At 50.8% G+C, this 21,471-nt stretch overlaps 2 protein-coding genes across 4 annotated transcripts; both read left to right on the forward strand.

The window, feature by feature from the left end:
• The first annotated feature begins 1,450 nt into the window (after positions 1–1,450).
• Positions 1,451–18,311, forward strand: LOC119858741 (phospholipase A and acyltransferase 3-like). Of its 3 annotated transcripts, XM_043519769.1 has the most exons (5): positions 3,612–3,719; positions 8,403–8,458; positions 10,316–10,418; positions 11,006–11,274; positions 11,903–12,599. In XM_043519769.1, exons 2-5 carry the CDS (start codon positions 8,444–8,446, stop codon positions 12,014–12,016), a joined length of 501 nt encoding a protein of 166 aa, XP_043375704.1. In that variant the 5' UTR covers positions 3,612–3,719; positions 8,403–8,443; the 3' UTR covers positions 12,017–12,599. The 3 variants fall into 3 exon arrangements, with proteins under 3 accessions (XP_043375705.1, XP_043375703.1, XP_043375704.1); XM_043519770.1 differs by lacking the exons at positions 3,612–3,719; positions 8,403–8,458; positions 11,903–12,599 and adding exons at positions 1,451–1,605; positions 18,175–18,311 and having other exon boundaries at positions 10,320–10,418; XM_043519768.1 differs by lacking the exons at positions 3,612–3,719; positions 8,403–8,458 and adding an exon at positions 1,467–1,605 and having other exon boundaries at positions 10,320–10,418.
• Positions 11,231–21,471, forward strand: LOC119858447 (phospholipase A and acyltransferase 3-like). Its single transcript, XM_043519767.1, has 5 exons — positions 11,231–11,274; positions 18,175–18,270; positions 19,248–19,350; positions 19,960–20,228; positions 20,999–21,471. Exons 2-5 carry the CDS (start codon positions 18,208–18,210, stop codon positions 21,095–21,097), a joined length of 534 nt encoding a protein of 177 aa, XP_043375702.1. The 5' UTR covers positions 11,231–11,274; positions 18,175–18,207; the 3' UTR covers positions 21,098–21,471.

The raw sequence follows: 21,471 nt of genomic DNA on the forward strand, positions 1-21,471 counted from the left end.
AGTTTGATGGCTGTTTACAGCTTATGTTTAAAATTAGGTTAAGCCCACATTCCTTTATTTATCGATTCCCCCTGACGTGCCTGCTTTAAACACACGTCAGTCATAGTCCCTGCAATATTCATAACTCTTCCTACCCACTGCGTACATGCATCACGCAAGAATATTAATGCTCAGTGAGCTATTGGTTTGCAAACGATACCTCACAAGGCCACTATTTTGAATAAAGATTATTGCAATAGTGGGTAGGGAGTGAATACAGGGGTGTTGTAGGGTCACAATAAGTAACTTCATGGGGTGAAGAGCCCAGGTATTAAAGGACGCTGTAGCCTGGTGGAGAGAGACAGAATGAGAACCAAAGGCTAAGTTACAGCCAGACACATTCCACTGACAAACAAGGCATCAGTGTTTCTCAGGACGGCGATTTCCCATTGGAACAACTTACCAGAGGAAGAGGTGGATTCCCCAGCTCTTGACCTCTTCAAATAAAATCTGGATGCCTCCCTGCAAGATGCTTTAATCAAACACAATTTATTGGGCTCAGTACAGGGAGGATGTGAAATTCTCCAGTCTGAGCTGTGCAGGAGCTCATCATGGTCCCTTCTGACCTTAAACTCTATGAAGCTATGAACCTACAGAACTCATTGCTGAAATGAGACATACTGGCTCTCTCGAGGTGCATGTGCACCTCTTTCCTTTGATCACACACATGGGGATGGGTGGGAGAAGGGTTAAGAAGGGACAGGTCCCCTATCCCCCTTATCTTGCTCCCCACTTCCCTGAACCAGCCAGTCCTGCTCGCCTCATGGTTTTAACCTCACTTGTATGCTAAAGTACAATGGCTTTGTCTTGGCTATAGAATTGAGTGAAATCTGTTTAACATCTCACCTTTAAATCCTAAGCAAGACAAGGCCTGAGTTGTGTTGAAAAAGACAGTAGCCCCCAACCCTGTAGCAGGGGTTATAATACCTTAAAAACATGGTAGCTCCTAGGTTTTGACACCCTTAAAATGGTTTAAGTGGCTGTGGTTAACAAGGTGTGACGTGAATTTAAATGCAGGATTGCACTGCACACATATGATTTCCCCTAGTTTAGAACTGGTGCCTGTTCATGAGGGAAGCAGCCTGTGTTCTGTTTCAGAGTAGCAGCCGTGTTAGTCTGTATTCGCAACAAGAAAAGGAGTACTTGTGGCACCTTAGAGACTAACAAATTTATTTGAGCATAAGCTTTCATGAGCTACAGCTCACTTCTGAAAGCCAATGGGTGGCAGTTTTCACAGGAGTTGGCAGGTCAGGGCAAAGGCTATGGGGAATTTAGGGTTTACTCTGACTGGCTAACTCATGTGAAAGCTACAAACTGCCTTGTCATCACTACTGTGTGACAGCTAACATGAATTAGGGAGTCACTTTTTTTTTTTTTAAACTAGCAAAGTCACAATCTGGTTCCTTTATTTGGCTCAATACTGCTGATTAGGCACCACACAGCAGACACCAGTTCTCCAACGCCAAAGGAAACCAAAAGTGAAATCACAGAGCAGAGAGTAGAGGAGTGGCACAGAGATACTCACTCGGCCTTCCAGACCTATGGAGATGCCCCCGCTGTTTGTGGGTAGCCCCATGCAGCAAGCCATGGCCAAATCGCTTCTAAGGCTCTGGGTCCCTTTGGGCAGCGGTTCTCAACCTTTCCAGGCAACTGTTCTGCTGTCAGGAGTCTGATTCCAGCTCCCAGTGGCAGGGCTTGGGCTTCAGCTCCACCACCCCCGGCTGAAGCCTGTAACTTAGCTTCATGGGGCCCTCTGTGGCGTGGGCAGAATAAACAAGTCATTGTCTGAATGACATTTTAGTTTGCACTGACTTTGCCAGTGCTTTTTTGTGTAGCCTGTTGTAAAACTAGGCAACTATCCAGCTGAGTTGACATCCCCCCTGGAAGAGCTCTGGGGTACACATACCCCTGGTTGAGAACCACTGCCTTCGGGATGTCAGTGGGGCACCTGACACGCACCAGCTCTGCTTGAGAACCCGTGCTAAAACTAGCAGGGTGGACCTTGTGGCCCGGGCAGTGGCTCAGGCTAGCCACGCAAGCAAAGACCCAGGATGTCAGGCGGGCTTGGAGGCAGGTGGCTATCCCGAGACACTGCTCATGCTGCAATGGCCATGTTGTTATTTTTAGCGCGCTCGCTGGAGCGGAGTTAGCGTGTGTCAGTTACCCCCAGGCCGGGAGGAATGCTGTCAGCTGCCGTGCAGATATCCCCTTCACGTGAGCTTGGCTCAACGCTTGGGCTGGCTGCTCTGGGCGCAATTTCCTACAGGAGCTGCAGGGAGTTGGTTGCTGGGGGCCTCCTGCTGGACAGCGGCTCAGAGTCCCAGGGGAGCTAGTGCTGATGCCAGGTGTCTCCTGAGGGTGGAAAGAGGACCCCAGGTCCCTGGCTAGGGGGAAGCTGGATGGTGTCAGATGGACAGCTCTCCCCAGCTCCCATGTCCTCTGCCCGAGCTGGCATTCCTGCTTGGGGGTGGGGTGGGGGGGCAGTAGAGGGTGGTTAGTGGGGCATGGGGAAGCTGGTGGGAGAGATTAACAGGGAAGAGAGGGTGGGAGGCCCCAGCGGGGTGGAAGAAAAGTGAGAGATGGGGGTGTTAGCAGGGGAGCTGGAGGATTAGCTGTGGGAGCTAGGAGTTTTCAGTAGCATGGGGAGCCAGTGGGGGTTAATGGGGGTAGGGGAAGCTGGCAGAGGGGCTTACCAGGGGGTGGGGGAGCATGGGGGGGTTAGCAGCAGTCAGGGTGGAGGCAGCGGAGGGGAGGATGGATGGAGGATCTGGTGGGGAGACTGTCCCTCTCACGCACTTGTCACTGCCTTCCTAATGGGTGGGCTTGGTGTAAGACAGCCACACCTACTCGGTCAGGGTCTGGGCGGTGCTTGCCACAACAGGGCCCGGATCTCCCTCAGGGTCTGGGCAGCGCCCGGCACAAAAGGGCCTGGATCTCCCTCAGGCTCTGGGCAGCGCCCATCACAACAGGGCCCAGATCTCACTCAGGGTCTGGGCAGCGCCCATCACAACAGGGCCCGGATCTCACTCAGGGTCTGGGTGCTCCTTGTGCTGTGCAGCAACTGTTAGAGCTCTGGCTTAGTCCTCCCTCGTGGAGGACTGGTCACCAGGCTGGTGCATGGGCCCAGCCTTTGGATCCCCCGTGTTTTAAAGCAGCGGCTAGTCTCTGCCTCTAGTCCTGGCCTTGCTGGCACATGCCCAAGGTACTCCTTCTTGAGTTCATAGGACTCCTGAGCCCAGCTGCCGTGGACCCTAAGACTAGTTCTAACCCCCTCCAATCTCCCCAGTAGCTTCTCTACACACCCCAGTAGCTCCACCCAGGTTTATAATTTAGCCCTTTGGGGACTGTGTTGCAGATAAAGTGAGGAACCCATGCTTTGCAAAGGAACTTAACCACACTCTCTCTCCCCCTTTTTGGGAAGCACAAGAGCGCTAGAGATCTGTGGAAAACACACCCAGCTCAATTTCAATTCGGACACAGGTAGAGTCAGCAGCATATACGTACATGACCTTCCCATTGGCTGGAATCCAAGCCCTGAATATCCAACCCACGTGGTATTTCCCTTAGATAAATCCAGTGGCAGAATGAAACTGAAAGCTGACAAGAGGGTGTGGAAAGCACAGTCAGGAAAGCCAAGGACCTCCGATTCCAGCCCCAAGCAAGAGACATCTCTCATCCCTGTAAGTACTGAGGGCAAGGTGCTGCAAGAGGGTCTAAAGCAAGCAAGCTTTGGGGGGGGGGGTTAACACAGGATGGCCAATCCTGGGAACTGTTTGTACAGCAGCTCTGGGGCAGTTCTATCTGTTCTAATTCTATTTTTTCCTCCTGTAGCAGTTGTGGGGATTTTGTAAACAATAGGTATTGTGTCAGGGAATCTTTTGGTTCACCAACAATGTTCTAGAAGTCAGGACTCCTGGGTTGTTTTCCCAGCTCTGCGACATGAGAGAGTTCTAGTAGGTTAGAGCAGGAGGGAATGGGACCCAGAACTCCTGGGTTCTATTTTCAGCTCTGGGAGAGGAGTGGGGTGTAGTGGTTAGGAGCCAGGACTTCTGGGTCCCATTCCCAGATGTACAACTATCAGTGTAGCCCTTAATTAAAAACTAGACAGTGAAATCTGCTGTAGAGAGTATGTCAGAGCAACCCTCAGTGCAGTGCTCCCCGAGTGTCAGGCAGTGACCTGGCTGGCACACCTGCCTCAGTTTCCCCCCTCCAGTCACTCAATAACTTCACTTCAGGCTCTCTTGTCTCAGTAGGATTCCCCCCTTGAGGCTGGCTCATTACAACAACCTAGTCCGAATAGTTCATAACAAGAGTCCCAGACGTAGTCCATTTCTGCCCCTAGTGCAGCTACTAATAAAAAATCAAGCTGTCTTATCCCACGGTGCCCCACATACAAGCAGCACCTTCAGCCCCAGACCCTGTCCTCTCCTGTCCTTGTACTAGGATGGCCACCCCAGCCCTTCCAACAGGAACGCAGCCCTGCTCTCCCCAGCAGGAACCCACACAGCCTCTCTGCTGGGACCCTCCCTCAAGCCCCTTGACCATCGCTGTTCCTCAGGATCCAGCTCTCCAGCCCTGGAGATATCAGCAGATCAGCTCCCTCCACTGCCCTGCTACCTTCAGCCCTCTCCAGCCCTTGTCTCTGGCTCCGGGCCAGAAGGCAACACACTCTGCAGCTGCTGCTCCAGCCCTGGCTCTCTGGCTTAGAGACACCACCCAGCAAACCTCTCTTGCTGCTTGCCTACTTTTAGCCTGCTTCCACAAACCATCTTCTGCTTCCCTCCAGGAATCAAGCAGTCCACAGGACTCTAGCACTTCTTACCTCAGTCTTTATAGCCCCAGGTGCTGCCCTGCCCTCTTAATTGGCTAAACAGGAGCATCTGTTTTGGCCCAGGGGTGCTGGACCTGCCAGCTGCCCTGTGCCAGGGTGATACAAAGCAAACAGCTATGGGAAAGTGGCAGCAGCCCCGAGCTTGGCTCATGCATCTCAGTAAGATTGCACAGTGCAGGAAGAGCAGGCTTACACCCAGGGTTAGAGTTGCTGGACTGTCTCGCCCTCACCAGCAGCAAAGGGACACAGGACTGGAAGGGATGAGTGTGTCTGCATGTACATGCAATGTGGGCTTCTTGTGGCATGCAGAGCTCAGACTGGGATTGTACGAAGCGATGTAGTGCATTGTCACCTCTCTCCACTTGCTGTCTTATTTGCCAAAATCTTGTCTTTCATAAAAAAGGAAGTCTCCTGGTGTCCTGGTTGAGAAACAAACCTAAATATATGGACTGAGTGTAACTGACGCAGCGACACCCGCTTGAGTCTGCAGAGAGCCTGAGCCAATTGCTCTGAGAGGGGGGAATTGAGTGTAGCTAGGAGTGTATGGGCTGAATGCTGCATCACTGAGCGACATCTCATCTGCCACTGGTCAGGTTTGGGAACATGGAGTCACTTCGTCTTTAGGTCCAATCAGCCCTGGCTATGGGATTTCACATGGTGGCCCCATCCAGGGGTCTTCATTGGAATTAAGCCAGGGATGAGGCCTGGCAAGTCAGAAAGGAGGTGGCATGAAATGGGAGTATGCACAAGGCATCATCCTTTTATTAGCCTCTAAACTCCAGGGCTGCTCAGTTCCAGCCAGTCCCATGTCAGGGCTCCTGGGTTCTATTTGGCTTCCGGGAGGGAATGTGAGTTTCATTGCTAGAGCAAACCATGGCATCAGGACACCTGGGTTCTATTCTTCATCTCACAGAGGGGAGTGGTGTCTAGTGCTTAGAGTGGGGGACAGCATCAGAGCTCCTGGATTCTATTCCCAGCTCTGGATGGGGAGTGGGGTCTAGTATGTTGGGGAGGTGGGAGGAACTGAGAGTCAGAATTGCTGGGTTCCATCCCCATCTTGTGGGCCAGAGCATGGGAGACTGGGGAACCATGACTGCTGGGTTCAATGCCCAGCTCTGCAACTGTCTCTCTTTTCTGACCACAAATCTGCAAACAGCAGAATCTTAAAGGATATTCCCCTGGGGATCTGAGATGCACCGGCTCAGAGCTGAGTTTGTCCTTTTCTATGGGTCTTCTCCCTTCCGCTCCAAGTCAGCAGCAATAGCCGACCAGCCTGGGCTAGCTGCTCTTTCCATGGCAGGGCTGCGGTCACCTGATCCCTCCCCCAGACTGTCCTGCCCACGTGCCCTGCAGCGTGAACTCTAGTGAGTAACGGGGCTGTCTGTGGCTCTGACACCCATCTGCAACCACTTATGCTCATTAAAGAGGAGCGCTCCTCTCTCGGCCCCCTGCCCCACAAGGCAGGCTGAGGATCCAGGACCCCGCCACCAGGCCAAGACGATCATGCCTCTTTCCTCTGTAAGTACTGGCTGTAAAAAGAACCCCAAGAACCGTCAGGCAAACCTTTTAGCTCAGCTGATCTCTGCAGCTGTTTGTCTGTCCCAGCTGGGTCATGCCTGTCCTAGTATCACTCTCTCATTTGCGGGGTGTGTTCAAGGGGACCAGGGTGTCTGATTACTGGGACCCCATGAAGATCAGCTCTTGGCATGTGTCCTTGAGTTAAATATAGTCTTGGCCAGGCTGGCTGGCAGGAAGAGGAGGTCCTGTTACATTGCATCTGGACTCGTTTCCTCTCAATGGAGTGAATCAGGGAATATCACCCTTTCTCAATTACAGTGCCACATTCTACACTCACAAACCAGCTGCAGAGCAAGAGGGATTTGGTTGCTTAGTTGCCAGGCATTCAGACCTCTTGATCTGCGGGAACCTCTTAAATTCTGGGCTGATTTGCTCAACACTGTGACAACAGACAGCAGGCGTATCCTGCAGTGGGTGGTATGAGGCAGACAGACCTTGGGACCTCAACTGGTGTTGGCTGGAAAATGTTGGGGTTTCTTTTTCTCCTCATGGAAAGTTTTTGATGAAATATCAAGCTTTTTTAAATCAAAACTGGCTGAAAATTGAATATTTTTGGTCAGAAACTACGTATTTTTAGCCAAACACTAAATAATTTTGGCCAAAAAATGAACAGTTTTGAATAGGGTGACCATATGTCCCATTTTGGCCAGGACAGTCCTTTTTTTAAGCCCTGTCCCAGCTTAAAAGTTGGCAAGAGCAAACGGGACAAATGCACAGTTTTGCCAAAAAAGTGGGGTGTGACCTCCTAGTAGGGTGTGGAGAAATGTGAGGGGTGGAGGGGGGGCAAGTGGCACAGCCAGCCCTGCGTGGGAGAGAGGGCTCAGAAGAGCAGCTCGGGCTGAGCCAACTGCGCACGGGCGGGCAGCAGAGGGGGCTCAGGCCAGTCCAGCACGTGCGGGGGAGAGGAGGGGCTCGGGCTGGCCCCATGTAGTGTCCCGTTTTCCCCTTGGGAACATATGGTCACCCTAGTTTTGAATCAAAATTGCCAGAAACTGAATTTTGGCCCCAAACTGACAAAACCTGAATATTTAAATCATATATTTTCAGTCAGAAACTACCAAAAATTGAATATTTTTGGCTGAAAACTGCATATTTTTGGCCAAACCAGAGATTTTTTCAGCGAAAACTGATGAAACCAAAACAGTTTCACTTTTTTACAGAAATAAAATCACTTTTTGGTCTTTTGTAGGAAATACAATTTTTTAAAATGAAAACTTGAAGATGAACATTTCTTTCCATGAATATTTTTGTTATGTCAAAACCCCAATTTTCCTTTTGAAAAAAACATTTTGATAGAAAATATATCCCTGGCTCTTATTCTGAGCGGTAAAGGAAAATCCCAATTGTTGAGCCAATCTCATAATATCTCTTGCAGCTGCACTCCTGTGTTTGAACATGTGGGGTTGTGGCAATACTGTAACATTTCTGTTTTAAAATCCATTTATATTATTTCTGGCGATTTCCCCTTGCACCACCCTAAACATTTCCTCTCTATGATGGGATTCCTGGGGTATAGCCTGGCCTGTGGGACTGCTGAGCCCTCTGTCCCTCCAACCTGGGGTATCCTCACACACTGTGATGCTCTATCAAGTTACAAATCTCTAGCAGGTACTGCACTTATACAGCCATCCACAGACAGAGACACACCCAACAGAGTTACATGAATGCTTCTCCCAGCCATTCATGTACTCTCAATAGGGAGGTTCCAGCCAATTCCCACCAGCTCCCCAGCTTTGTACCCCAGAACTGTACCGTCCTGCCCTGGAAAGAAGCTTGACCAGTATGAATTCATTACCCAATCCACCCCCCCTCCCATAATGTGGAGAGGGCACAGACTAGCCTTTGTAAACTGATCTGAGCTTTCCCAAGCACTTCAACCAAAACACAGTTTTAGGTAAAACAGAAAACATATTAGTCAAGGGGAAACTGATATCTTAATTTCTTTAAAACAAGGAAACTCTGAGAAAATCATTCTGCTTCTGAAGCTCAACGAAAATGCCACTTAAAGGGGTAAGTACTAACGAAACGGCTTGTATATAACAATAACTTGCATTGGGCTTGTCCTTTATTCATAGCTTCATAGAACCATAGATTCCAAGGCCAGAACGGACCATTGTGATAATTTAGTCTGACCTCCTGTCTAACAAAGTCCAGCAAATGCCCCCAAAATAATTCCTAGAGCAGAGCTTTTAGAAAAAACATCCAATCTTGAATTCAGAATGGTCAGTCATGGAGAATCCACCATGACCCTAGGTAAATTGTTCCAATACTTAATTACTCTTACTGTTAAGAAGGAACATTTTGACTTTGACAAACTGCCATTTGCCGATGGAAAAACGTTGCATAGAATCATGGAACTGGAAGGGACCTTGAGAGTCCAGTCCCCTGCATTCAAGACAGGACTAAGTATTATCTATACCATCCCTGACAGGTGTTTGTCCAACCTGCTCTTAAAAATCCCCAATGATGGAGATTTCACAACCTCCCTAGGCAATTTATTCCAGTGCTTAAACACTCTGACAGTTAGGAATTTTTTCCTAATGTCCAACCTAAACAACCCTTGCTGCAATTTAAGCCCATTGCTTCTTGTTCTATCCTCAGAGGTTAAGAAGAACAATTTTTCTCCCTCCGCCTTGTAATAACCTTTTATGTACTTGAAAACTGTTATCATGTCCCCTCTCAGTCTTCTCTTCTCCAGACTAAACAAACCCAATATTTCCAATCTTCCCTCATAGGTCATGTTTTCTAGACCTTTAATCATTTTTGTCGCTCTTCTCTGGACTTTCTCCAATTTATCCTCATCTTTCCTGAAATGTGGCACCTAGGACTGGACACAATACTCCAGCTGAGGCCTAATCAGTATGGAGTAGAGAGGAAGAATTACTTCTCGTGTCTTGCTTACAATACTCCTGCTAATACATCCCAGAATGATGTTTGCTTTTTTTTTTTTTTTTGCAACAGTGTTACAGGGTTGACTCATATTTAACTGATTTTTTTGGCCCCAAACTGAAAAAATCTGAATATTTAAATCACATATTTTCAGTCAAAAACTACCAAAAGTTGCATATTTTTGGCTGAAAACTGCATATTTTTGGCCAAAATAGAGATTATTTTCAGCCAAAACTGATGAAACCAAAACAGTTTCATCTTTTCACTGAAATAAAATCACTTTTTGGTCTTTTGTAGGAAATACGATTTTTAAAAATGAAAATGGATCCTTTCCATGAACATTTTTTGTTATGTCAAAACCCCAATTTTCCTTTTGAAAAAAATGTTTTGATAGAAAATTTCCCCCTGGCTCTGATTCCCAGGGATAAAGGAAAATCCCACCCAAGCTTCCAACCCCTGCATAACCAGAAGAGGGTGCAACCTCAGGTCTGCCCTGAGATTCCACGCTCAGCATGCCACAGACCTTAGTGATGCATGAACAAATAGCCCATCTGGAAACCCTGGCCCAGGTGCCTCCTAGTGGTAGGGAGAAGTGCCTCTCATAACCCACATGCTTGAGCCAAATCCTTTCTCCAGCTTCTCTTAGACACCCGGCCTCTGAACCACTCACCCCTCTGCCCATTTTAGTGGCTAACTCCTCTCTCTGTTTAATTGCACCATCTTCATTGTACATTACACACCTCCCCTGCATCTGATCCAGAGTCTGTTACAGCTGCAAGCTGGACCAACTGGGTTCCTTAGCTCCAGGGGCAGAAGCTGGTGCTTTGGGCTCTGGTGTTTACCAGGTCAATCCCTTCCAGCAGTTGGATCGGCCACCCTGCTATGTTCTCAAAGTCTCTGCGGTGAGGGATTCCGTGGCAGAGAGGTAGGTAGGTAGGTTTGCTCCTCCCCCTCATCATGCTGATTTTGCTCCAACAGGTAGAACCAAAGCCTGGGGACCTGATTGAGATTTCCCGCTTTGGATACCAGCACTGGGCCCTCTATGTGGACTACGGATATGTCATCCACTTAGCACCCCCCAGTAAGCACCCTGCCTGGCTCTGCCAGTGTGTGTTTGTCGGTGGGGAAAGAGTGAATAGAAAGTGCTGATATAAGGCCCCGCCCAGGTTGTTGGTATTGGAGATTGAACCTGGGACCTCTGGGTCTAAGATCATTAAGCCTTCAGGGCTTGAGCTCATATATCCTCTTTCTTGTATGTTGCACTTTGTTCCCACTGCTAAGACTAACCTCTACTTTGGTGTAAGTCAGTGTCTGGTCACTGCACACACCACAGGTCACAGGCGCCCAAAGGGAAGAACCGTAGGTGCCAAACCCAGTTGGACCTGCAGAGTAGGCAGGGCTGATCAACAGGATGCCATAGCCCAGGGCTCTGCTTAAGATAGGAGAATCATATGATTCCATCCCCAGAGAGGTAAAGGCATGAGGCCTGACACCTGAGAGGGTGCACCGGGGACAAAGGTGCAGCCAGCCCTGTAGCTGAGACACATGCCCCGCTTGGCTTGGTCTAAGACACATCCCAAGTGATGGAGACTCCAGGGTGGGATGGAAATCCCAAAGTCCATCCAGATCTGTTAGCACACGGTCCATGTGTCTGTCCCGGATCCCCAGGTGAGTTTGCCGAAACTGGATTCTCCAGCCTGATGTCCGTGATGGCTGATAAAGCCATAGTGAGAAAGGAACCCCTCTGGGCGGTGGTGAAAGGCGATGACTACCGGGTCAACAACAAGCACGACGGGAAGCTGCCCCGGAGGACTGTGGACCAGATTATCCAGGAGGCAGAGTCTCTGGTGGGGAAGACAATGCCATATAGTATCACCAGCAAGAACTGCGAGCACTTCATCACCAAGCTGCGCTACAATGTGGCCAGGAGTGACCAGGTGGGGGGCCGAGTGGGCCCTGCTGTGTGTGTGTGTGTGTGTGTGTACATGCCATGTGAGGCCCTGCTATGTGTGCACATGTAACCAACACACCTCCTCGGTGTGGTGTTCTGTCCCATCTAGTGGCACTGAGACCACTTAGAGATTAATGAGTCTGCTCTACAGCCTTAGCTAAGGGCCAGTTGGATTTTAGCTCATGCAGTAAAGGCTCATGCACTAAGATCCAGAGGTCCCAGGTTTGGGCCCACCTACCGGGGTCTGTCGGTGTTGCACACAGACCCCATCCGAGATAGGGGCCCTGTCATGCTGGGCTTTGCACAGACATACAGCGAGAGACAGTTCCTGCCCGGATGAGTTTACAATCCAACTAGACAAAGGATGGGAAGGGAGGCCCAGAGCAGGGAAGGTACTTGCCCAGGGCCAGGAGTAGAGCCTGGAATAGAACAAAGGGGACCAGAGACTCAGCACAACTCCTGAACCACAGTTATGCTGCCTCCAGTGAACTGAGGAGGCCGGATGCTCTAAAATGGACTTTAACTCAGCGTGGTTCTTGTGCCATTTATTGCTGTGTTTAAAACCCTCTGGGCTATCCGGGGCCTCCTAACCAGATTTCGTCTGTGCTTTGCAGGTCCGAGATGCCATGGTTGCAGGGGCGGTGGGGATCGTGGGCGTAGGAGTCCTTGCAGCAGTTGCTACATTCATTGGCACATTGCTCTCTGACAACAAGCAGGAGGATGAATAATGCAAACATCGGCCTGGGCCAAAGACCCGAGCAAGATCAATGGGAGCTAATCTTTACTGGAGCTGATTTAGCTTCTCACCTGCTTTCTCCTTTGGCATCACTGCCCTTGGGAGTTTGTTCTAATGGTTAATCACTTGCATTGTGAAACATTGGTGCCTTATTTCTAACTGGAATGTGTCTGGCTTTAACTTCCAGCCAGTAGTTCTTGTCCTGCCTTTCTCTGCTGGGTTAAAGAGCCCATTAGTACCTGGGATTTTCTCCCCACGAAGGTACTTATACAAAGTAATCAAGTCACCTCTCAACTGAACTGATTGAACTCTTTAAAGCTGTCACTGGCAGGCATTTTTTCCAGCCCTCAAATCATTTTTGTGGCTCTTCTCTGCACCCTCTCCAATTTAGCAACATGAATGTTACAGCAACTAGTGTTTTTGGATATCTGGGACATTCTTGGTGAGTGTGTATATAAATCTAGCCAGCAAGATTCTGCAGCAGATCTACAAGTTTGCATCAGCATTAACATACTGTATGGGTCACGCTGAACCACATGTTGTTAAAGAAATAAAAGCATTGCTCACATGCCTGACACTTGGGTACAACCACTCTCTGAAGACTTTAGACACAAGTGTGTTTAGCAAACACTCCCGAGGCCTATTCTACACTCAGGAGAAGCCCCAGATCAGCAATATTGTCTTGTGATATTTGTTGCCTTTCTTCAAGCCCCAGCTCCTGGAGTCATGTGAGTTTGAGGGAATCTCAGCTTACAAAAGGTTTCTAGACCTCCTTTGTGTAGAGAAGGGCTTGAACCATGAACACCATGGCACCAGATGGCAGACACAAAGAACCCCAATAGTTGTACTTGTTAAAAATAATTCACATCTCTCCTGATCTTGGGTGGGGGGAGCTGACTCCATGGTTTTGAATGTGATGATTTGGGGCTGGCAATACTAGAACTCCCCATCAGCATAATGATTGCAAACTCCAGTTAGTTCCCTGATTGCTCAGTCAGGGCCATTCCTGCATATGCTCCTGAGCTCTGTCATACTGAGGGGAGACCCCAGCCAGGGCCCCAATCAAGCAAATTCTTTAAGTGCATGCTTAACTTTAAGCATCCAAGAAGTACCATTAACTAGCTGGGCATGGATCAGACCCACTGCACTAGCAAAGGAATGCCCCATAGCCCATTTCCCAACCCACTGAGCCAGTCAGTCCCCCCACCCTAGCACTGGATTGCAGCTGCCACCGCTGAGTAAGGAAAGACCCTGTATCCCATTCCTCAAATCCCTGAGCCCACCGGTCTACCCAATGTCAGGCTGGATTGGAGCTGGCACTCCCTAGAGAAGAAAGGGCCCAGATCCTATTCTCTACCCCCATGAGCTAGCCAGTTCCCCACCCTGGGGCCCGATTGGACCCAGCATCCACTAGCATTTGACCCACCCACAGCCTGGGCCACTCTGAAACTGGAGCCCACATGTAAGGTCAGTATCTCACTTTCAGTTCCCTTAGCTGATTCTTTCCTGAAATCATGTGGCTTGTTAGAATCTTAGCAGGAAATATCAATTGGCCGAATCATCAGCTACGGAAGGAAAATACACTCCAGGCCCTGGTCCCTGGTAAGGCAGGCAGCCAGTCTCCCAGCCTCATGTTGGACTGGAGCTGGTGCACCCTAGGGGGAAAGGCCCCGTACTCCATTCCCTGCCCCCCAAGCCAGCCAAGCCCCTTGATGAGGCAGGTTTGCAGCTGGTGCCCCTATCACAGATCAGTGGAGTTCCCCTCCCTGGCCACTCTCCAGGCTGCCCTGGGGGGAATCCCCAGCCTCTGCATCCCTGGGTATTTTAAGCTTCCCTGGGTCTCAGCAGGCTGCAGCCGTGTTTCCTCCCTTAGCCGCAGTGGCAATTGCCTGGGCCCCAACCCGCAGTCCGTCACCCCTTCACAGAAACAGAGCCCCTCAGCCCACCTGCCTTTGGCCCCCGCCTCCAGTGCTGACCCCAAGACACCCCAATTGCTTAATCACACCTCTCCCAGACGCCCACCGAAGGTGTGCGCCTTCCAGCTCCCCATGAACTCCCTCCGGGGCACATGGTAGGTGTAGCGCATAACACAGACACTCTGCACACAGTTCTGCGACACTGCTGCTCCTTCCTTATGCACACGAGAGAGACAGAGATCCACACAAAAATAATAACCCCTCCACGCATGTCCCGTCCCTTGGGAGTGCAGGGGCCACCTGCGTTCAGGTCGGTATGGTCCCCCTGCCTCAGGTTTCCTCCCCTTAAGCCTGTGAAAAATCAATGGGCAAAAAGCAAACAGTGCAGCTCCTGCCCTTTATCATTTTCCAGTCTCTTGTCAGGTGACTTCCTGGGAAGCCTCAACAGGGGACTCCCTTTCCAGGTGACCTCTCCCTTGACAACCAGTTCATTGTTTAGAGGCCTCCTCTCCCAATAGGGGAGGGTCCAGATTTAACTAGCTCCATTGTTAGGCCTTCCCCATCCCCACCTGAATTTTGGTCCAACCTGGAGGTGAAAGGCCAGCAAGGAAGGCAAAGGGGCTGCACCTTCCACATGGAGTTTGCCACTTGGGAAAGCTACATGCAGAGAGTTCAGAATCTCACCCAGGATCCCTCAGTTGTACAGACAGATTCCTGAAATTGTCACAGCATGGCACAGACACTCAATGTAGATGCAAGTGGGGGATTGGTCCCGCTATTGTGGGAAACTTTCCTGACTATACACTCCCCCAGTGAAATGGGCTAGCAAAAGGATCTGAGTCCTCACTCCCACTCCCCCAGAGGCCTGCCTGACCTTGAGGGCTCCCCTTCCACTCTCCTATGTGGCAGAGTCCTCGTAACCCCGACAAGGCTGGGCCCAGGATTCCTGTGGGGCTCAACCCCCAACCTTGTTGTGGTCACTTAGGGCAGGGTCTAGGATGTCCTCACTCCAGGGTGCTCTCTCCGCACTGGTCGCTTCCCTGACCCACTGATCATTACATACAGGTCAAAGCTAATACGAATTAGTAAAGAGCAACCAATGGAAAAAGCAAGGGAAAAATGGGAAAGGCGAAAGGAAAATCCGTCCCCCCACCGTGTGGCACAGGGACACCACAATCAGCCGTCTCTGGAATGTAAGGGCCATTCACAGCCTGTCCCTCACCTGTCCCAGACCCCTGCCCAGGCCCTGGCTGTGTTGCAGGGGTGCAGTGGGTCAGACACTTGCTCTGGCGGTGGCCACACGCCCTCTTGCGCTAGGTGGCAGAACCCTTCTTCCCCTGTCAATCCCCCCTGCTGTCACTGTTATGATCCCCCCTCCCAGTCCGGCCTGCAAGACCTCCTGGCTGGGGACGTGTCCCCGTGCTGGGCCCATGGCCCAGGGTTCCCCATTGCTCTCCCCAGCCGCTCACCACACCCGGCTCCCGCCCCAGCACTGCTGCCACTACACCTGCACGGCTCCACCCTGCTCTCTCCTTAGCTCGCCCCTCTGGCCAGGCAGCTCCAGCTCACTCAGAGACCCCCTGCCCGGTCTCCTGACTCCCTATTGGCCTGTCTACCCTGTCAATCAGACTGACCTGGAGCATTGGCCTCTCCCCATTGCCCCTGGGGACTGTCAGTCTCAGGGTCCTGATTTCCCATGGACCCTTCCCCTTTCTTTTGGTACTGGGAGCTGGCCAGCCAAAATCCCAACTAAGTTTTAGTAAGGGGCCAACAATCCCCTTCCACAGAGGCTGGGGGAGCAGGATGAGCAGACACAATACTTAGCCCAGACACATGGAATTGAGATCAGGACCCCCATCGTGCCAGCTGCTACACAGATCCCCACTGGAGATTGGGGCCCCGCTGTGCTGTGGGCACCGCACAGACATCAACCAAGATTGGGGTCTCTGTTGGGCCAGGCACTGCACAGACGCACACAGAAGCTATGCTCCGAGGATGTTACAATCTAAATGCACGAGACAGCCAGAGGAAGGATTATTTTGTAACGGGACCACTCAGCACAACAAAAATAAGTCTGCTCATAGAGCTGCAAGCCAGGAACCGGCTGCTTTGGGTAACTACGTCGTTCACAACAGCCTGGGTAGGAAAACACCTACCCACTCAGACAGGAGGAAGGGAGAGATGGAGCATGGCTCTATAGCCCATAGAACTCTGGGTAACCCTGTTAATATAGGGTTAATTTTACTACAACTTATTATCCCCAATATGCCATTGGAGACACAGGCGAGGGGGGGGGTCTGTGATTCTCATAAGGATTCAAAGGCTTTCCAAATTAGAATGCAAGTATTCCAAGGCTTATAGATTCATAGATACTAAGGTCAGAAGGGACCATTCTGATCATCTAGTCCGACCTCCTGCACAGCGCAGGCCACAGAATCTCACCCACTCACTCCTACGAAAATCCTCACCTATGTCTGAGTTATTGAAGTCCTCAAATTGTGGTTTAAAGACTTCAAGGAGCAGAGAAGCCTCTCTCAAGTGACCCATGCCCCATGCTACAGAGGAAGGCAAAAAACCTCCAGGGCCTCTCCAATCTGCCCTGGAGGAAAATTCCTTCCCGACCCCAAATATGGCGATCAGCTAAACCCTGAGCATATGGGCAAGATTCACCAGCCAGATACTACAGAAAATTCTTTCCTGGGTAACTCAGATCCCATCCATCTAATATTCCATCTCAGGGGATTAGTCCTATTTACCCTGAATATTTCAAGATCAATTACTTACCAAAATCCCATTATCCCATCATACCATCTCCTCCATAAACTTATCGAGTAGAATCTTAAAACCAGATAGATCTTTTGCCCCCACTGCTTCCCTTGGAAGGCTATTCCAAAACTTCACTCCTCTGATGGTTAGAAACCTTCGTCTAATTTCAAGTCTAAACTTCCTGGTGGCCAGTTTATACCCATTTGTTCTTGTGTCCACATTGGTGCTGAGCTGAAATATTTCCTCTCCCTCTCCTGTATTTATCCCTCTGATATATTTATAGAGAGCAATCATATCTCCCCTCAACCTTCTTTTAGTTAGGCTAAACAAGCCAAGCTCCTTAAGTCTCCTTTCATAAGACAAGTTTTCCATTCCTTGGATCATCCTAGTAGCCCTTCTCTGTACCTGCTCCATTTTGAAGTCATCCTTTTTAAACATGGGAGACCAGAACTGCACACAGTATTCTAGGTGAGGTCTCATCAGTGCTTTTCAAATGAGGCAACAATTCCAGTGGGATTTGGGGTGGTAACTTCTTGATGCTCCTTTGAACATCTCAGTTTAAGGCCTGTGTGCTTCACAGATGTTGTACTGGCATGAGTGTGGCTGTTACGGATGATATTGTTAACAATACTGGTACAACCACTAGTATGCATGCAATTAGACTAGTATAAAGGTGCCTCATTCTGGTATAGATCACTGCCCTGCAGGAAGAGGACTAAGGAAGCAGGGAGGCAATATGGCCTAGTGGATAGAGCAGTGGCCTGGGACACAGATGGCCAGGATTCCTGGCTGTGCCACTAACCTGTTGGGTGACCTTGGGCAAGCCGAATCCTTGCTCTGTGCCTCAGTTTCCCCATCTGTAAATTCTCGTAATTCTGCAGAACTGCTCAAGTGTTACAGAAGAGCTAGGTAGCTCTCTGCTACAGGTCTAAGGCACCTCTGTAAATGCTGTACAGAATAAACCGTTCACTCACCGACCACTGGGGGAAATCCCCCAACAGGGTAGCCAGCGGTTACCTGGTAACCAGAGATGGCGCACACAACCCCCTGTGATGTCATGATAAGTCCTCCACATCCCCCTCCCCAACAGACAGTGTTACATTAACCCACTACAGGGAAGGCGTGAGCGCCTCCTACAGGTACTTAGTGGTGGACAATCCAAGGATGGAGGGGGTGTATAGCTGAGAAGGAGCATGGGCCAGTGGGACCGAGGTGTCCTGAGCTTTGATCCCATCTCCTGCTGTAGTGCTGGGAAATTGCTTTGGCCCTGGGTTTTCTATGAGAGGCAGCGTGATCTGTTGGGGTGGGGCACAGGGGGAAGTGACACAAGGAAGCACTCAAAGCCACACAGCAGAGCCAGGAATAGCTCCAGGTATCCTGAACCTCGGTCCAGCACCCTAACCACTGGACCCACCTGCTTCTGCTGTCTTGGGGGTTGTTATCAATATGGCACATGCCTTTGTTTTAGCTATGCCAATAGGAAGCCTGCAATGCGACCAAGATGAATGATGAGATGCGAAATAATTCCACCTCCTGCATCAGGGTGAAGATCCCCTCTGTCCACGTAAGTGCAGCCACACGCCCAGCCACACTCATGACTTTTGCTCATGATCTGGATAACACTGAGTCCTGAAGTCAGTGACACTTTCTGGGTCCTGTGCCCTCTAGTGCCTTCTGCAATATTTGAGCCACAAAAAGCCACCCAGGGAGAGCCACCCCTCCCCCCACCTAGCTCCATAAATAAACAGGGTTATGGTTCCCTTGAGCTTAGGTTTCATGGGGTCAAATCCAACCTGCCAGCATCCCATTAAAGAGCCTTAATATGTCACCAAACAATGTCTGCAAGGATGGTGCTCTTCATCACCACCCCACACCCCAGTATTATCTGGCCCTATCAAGGAAACCCTCGTTACAAGCCAACAGCAAGATCTGGGATGAGAATGGAAGCTGTGGGGAAACTAGGGACATGGGACTGTTATCAGAGAACCGTGGAGTGACTCTGCTTAAATCAATGAGGTTAGGGCCAGATTCTGCTCTCAGTGCCTCTGGGGTTGATTCAGAGTCACCCACTGACTGCAATGGGGGTCTAGGCTGGATTCTGATCTCAGCTCCCCCTGGGGTTCATCTGGAGTCACCCACTCACTGCAATGGAGTCAGTCCTGGATTCTGATCTCACTTATGTCTGGTGAAATAAATCCAGAGTAACTCCAGTGAATTTAACAGGGCTGGAGCCAGCTTCTGATCTCCTGCACTCTAGTCCAATCTAGCATAATCCCATTGAAGTCAATGGAGCTAAGGCTAGATCTTGCTTTCATTTAACCTGGTCTAAACCTGGAATAACTCCAGATTGATAGCAATAGAGTAAGAGTCAGCGTCTTATCCCATTGGAAACCCATGGCATCACTCCAGATTGATAGCACATTCCAGCCCTCCGTGTTCATGTGTTCTTGCTGATGCAACTTTCCCCTTTGGAGAGCCCTTTCCTATGTGGCCACGATTCACCAGGGATCTCTAATGGGATCCCCATATCTCCTCTCCGAGGTGGAACTCAAACCCGGTGACCTGATTGAGATCTTCCGCTCATGCTACCAGCATTGGGCAATCTACGTCGGTGATGGCAAAGTCGTTCACCTGGCTCCTCCTTGTAAGTGCCCCCCTCCCTAAAGGGGGAGATGTCTTTTGTTCGAGGCTGAAGGTGGGTCCCTGCCATGGGAGTGCCTTAGGGATTTCTACCTGCAGAGGAGCCAGTGCTCTGTGCAGGATTTGGGGATCCCATGCCATGGGAGCTGCAGCCCATGTGTGCCTTGGAGGCCAGCTGCATGGACATTCAGCAGTACTGACTGCCATACAGCAGAGTGTAGTACTGCCTGCTGGCACTGAGGGGAGCTGGAACAGCTACAGCCTGAAGAATGTGGTAAGGCTCGCTGTCACTGGGGGACTCAGTGCTCCAGCTTCTGGAGGCTGCACTACCCCTGGCTGTCCCCTGCTGGTAGGGAAGGGGACTGCAGGCAGCACAGGGTGGAGGTGCAGAGCAGAGATTGGCTGTATGCAAAGCTGCCTGCTGCCTCTGCTCCTGCAGCCACGGGAAGGTGTGGTTGGGTGGGGGATGCCCACGTATCAGCCACTGTTCCCAGCCTCCAGGGATGCAAGGAGAGCGTTGGGGAGATGCAATTTCCCCCAGGCACCATGGAATCTCCCTGCGTCATACCCAGCTCAGTGCCGACTCAATGGATCTCGCTCTCCCCCACCCAAGGTGAGCACCCCATGGACGGCGTTGCCAGTGTCCTGGCTGCCCTGTCCGACAGAGCCTATGTGAAGAAGGACTGGCTGGAGGACGTGGTGCACAAGGACCGCTACCGGGTGAACAACAAGCATGATGAGACTCACCCCCCACTGCCGGTCTCCAAGATCGTCCGGTGGGCCCAGGAGCTGGTGGGGCATGAGATGCCCTACAACCTGACCAGCCACAACTGTGAGCACTTCGTCATGGAGCTGCGCTATGGCGTGGCCATGAGCGACCAGGTGGGTGTGAGAGGGACAGGGCCTCACACCAGCATGGTGACCGTGACCCATGGATCGAACCTGGCACCCCCCAGACCTAAGCGCCTGAGCCTACTGGGACAGCAGCTGGTCCTTAGGGGTGAATGAGACTCAGCCACCCCCAGGAATGTCATTGCCTTGCAGCATGGCTGATGTACTGCAGGGTGCAGTTCCGCCTGCTGCCCCAGGATCTCCTCAAGTAGCTGCAGCCCCCTGTGTGACCACTATCAGCAATTCCCCACTCTCCCCCAGCGCGAATTATTATTTGGTATTTGTTTTGTGTTGGCGCTTCGGAACCCCGCTCACTGACCATGACCCCATTGCAATAGACGCTGTACAAACCCAGTCAAACCCAGCGTCGGTCCCCCTGCAAAACGAATCCAGCAAGTTCCTTTCCCCCAAAACGATTGCACACCAGAGCATCTCAGCGGCTACCTCTGTTCCCCTGCCTTGGTACCTCTTCACAGTCCCAGCTGGCTGCTGCTGCCTCCTTTTCTTTAAGTATTACAGCTCTGTTAGTAGCAAGAGGCTGTAGGGGCAGGCGGGGGAGAGCAGGATTCATGCCCCTAGGATGGAAAATCTTGACCTATCCTGTGGCCTCCCTGGACTGCGCTTTTGCAGCAGGTGCTGCTTGATGTCTCATGGGCTGGCCGGACGTCTTAGCCTTCCTTTCCACCTCGCTTGCCCCAAGCCTGTAAATGACCCCACATGGGAACCTCCGTGTCTGATGGGCACTTTGTTCTGTTCTGCAGGTCACAGAAGCTATAGCCATGGGCACTGTGGGGGTGATGGGAGTGGCGGCGGCTGTGATCAGATCCATGGCTCAGAGACACAAGCAATGGAAGGAGTAGCAGCAGATGGAGGGAGCGGGGTTCGTACCTGCACTGGCTTGGGGCGATTAACCCAGCTCTCATCCTTTATCATCAGATTGTTTTCAGTGCAAGATGAAAGGTAAATGAGATTTCGTGAACAAAGCTGCCCCATAGCTGACACCCAATTGTATCCCAATAAACTCATCTTGAGAGCCCTGCGTCTTGCTGTCTGGACTGAAAACATACATTAATGTGGCTCATAGCTTGGTCGCCTTGTGCTGTGGTTTCCCATCTTCTCTCCCAAGTTAAGACGGGTTGGGCTGGCTCAGTGTACTCACGGATGATGTCCTGGGAAATTGCACTGATTCAACAGGCGATGCTCTCAGTGAGGTGCTCCCTTTCTGATGTAACCC

This window comes from Dermochelys coriacea, chromosome 7, assembly GCF_009764565.3.
Source record: "Dermochelys coriacea isolate rDerCor1 chromosome 7, rDerCor1.pri.v4, whole genome shotgun sequence".
Lineage (NCBI taxonomy): Eukaryota > Metazoa > Chordata > Testudines > Dermochelyidae > Dermochelys > Dermochelys coriacea.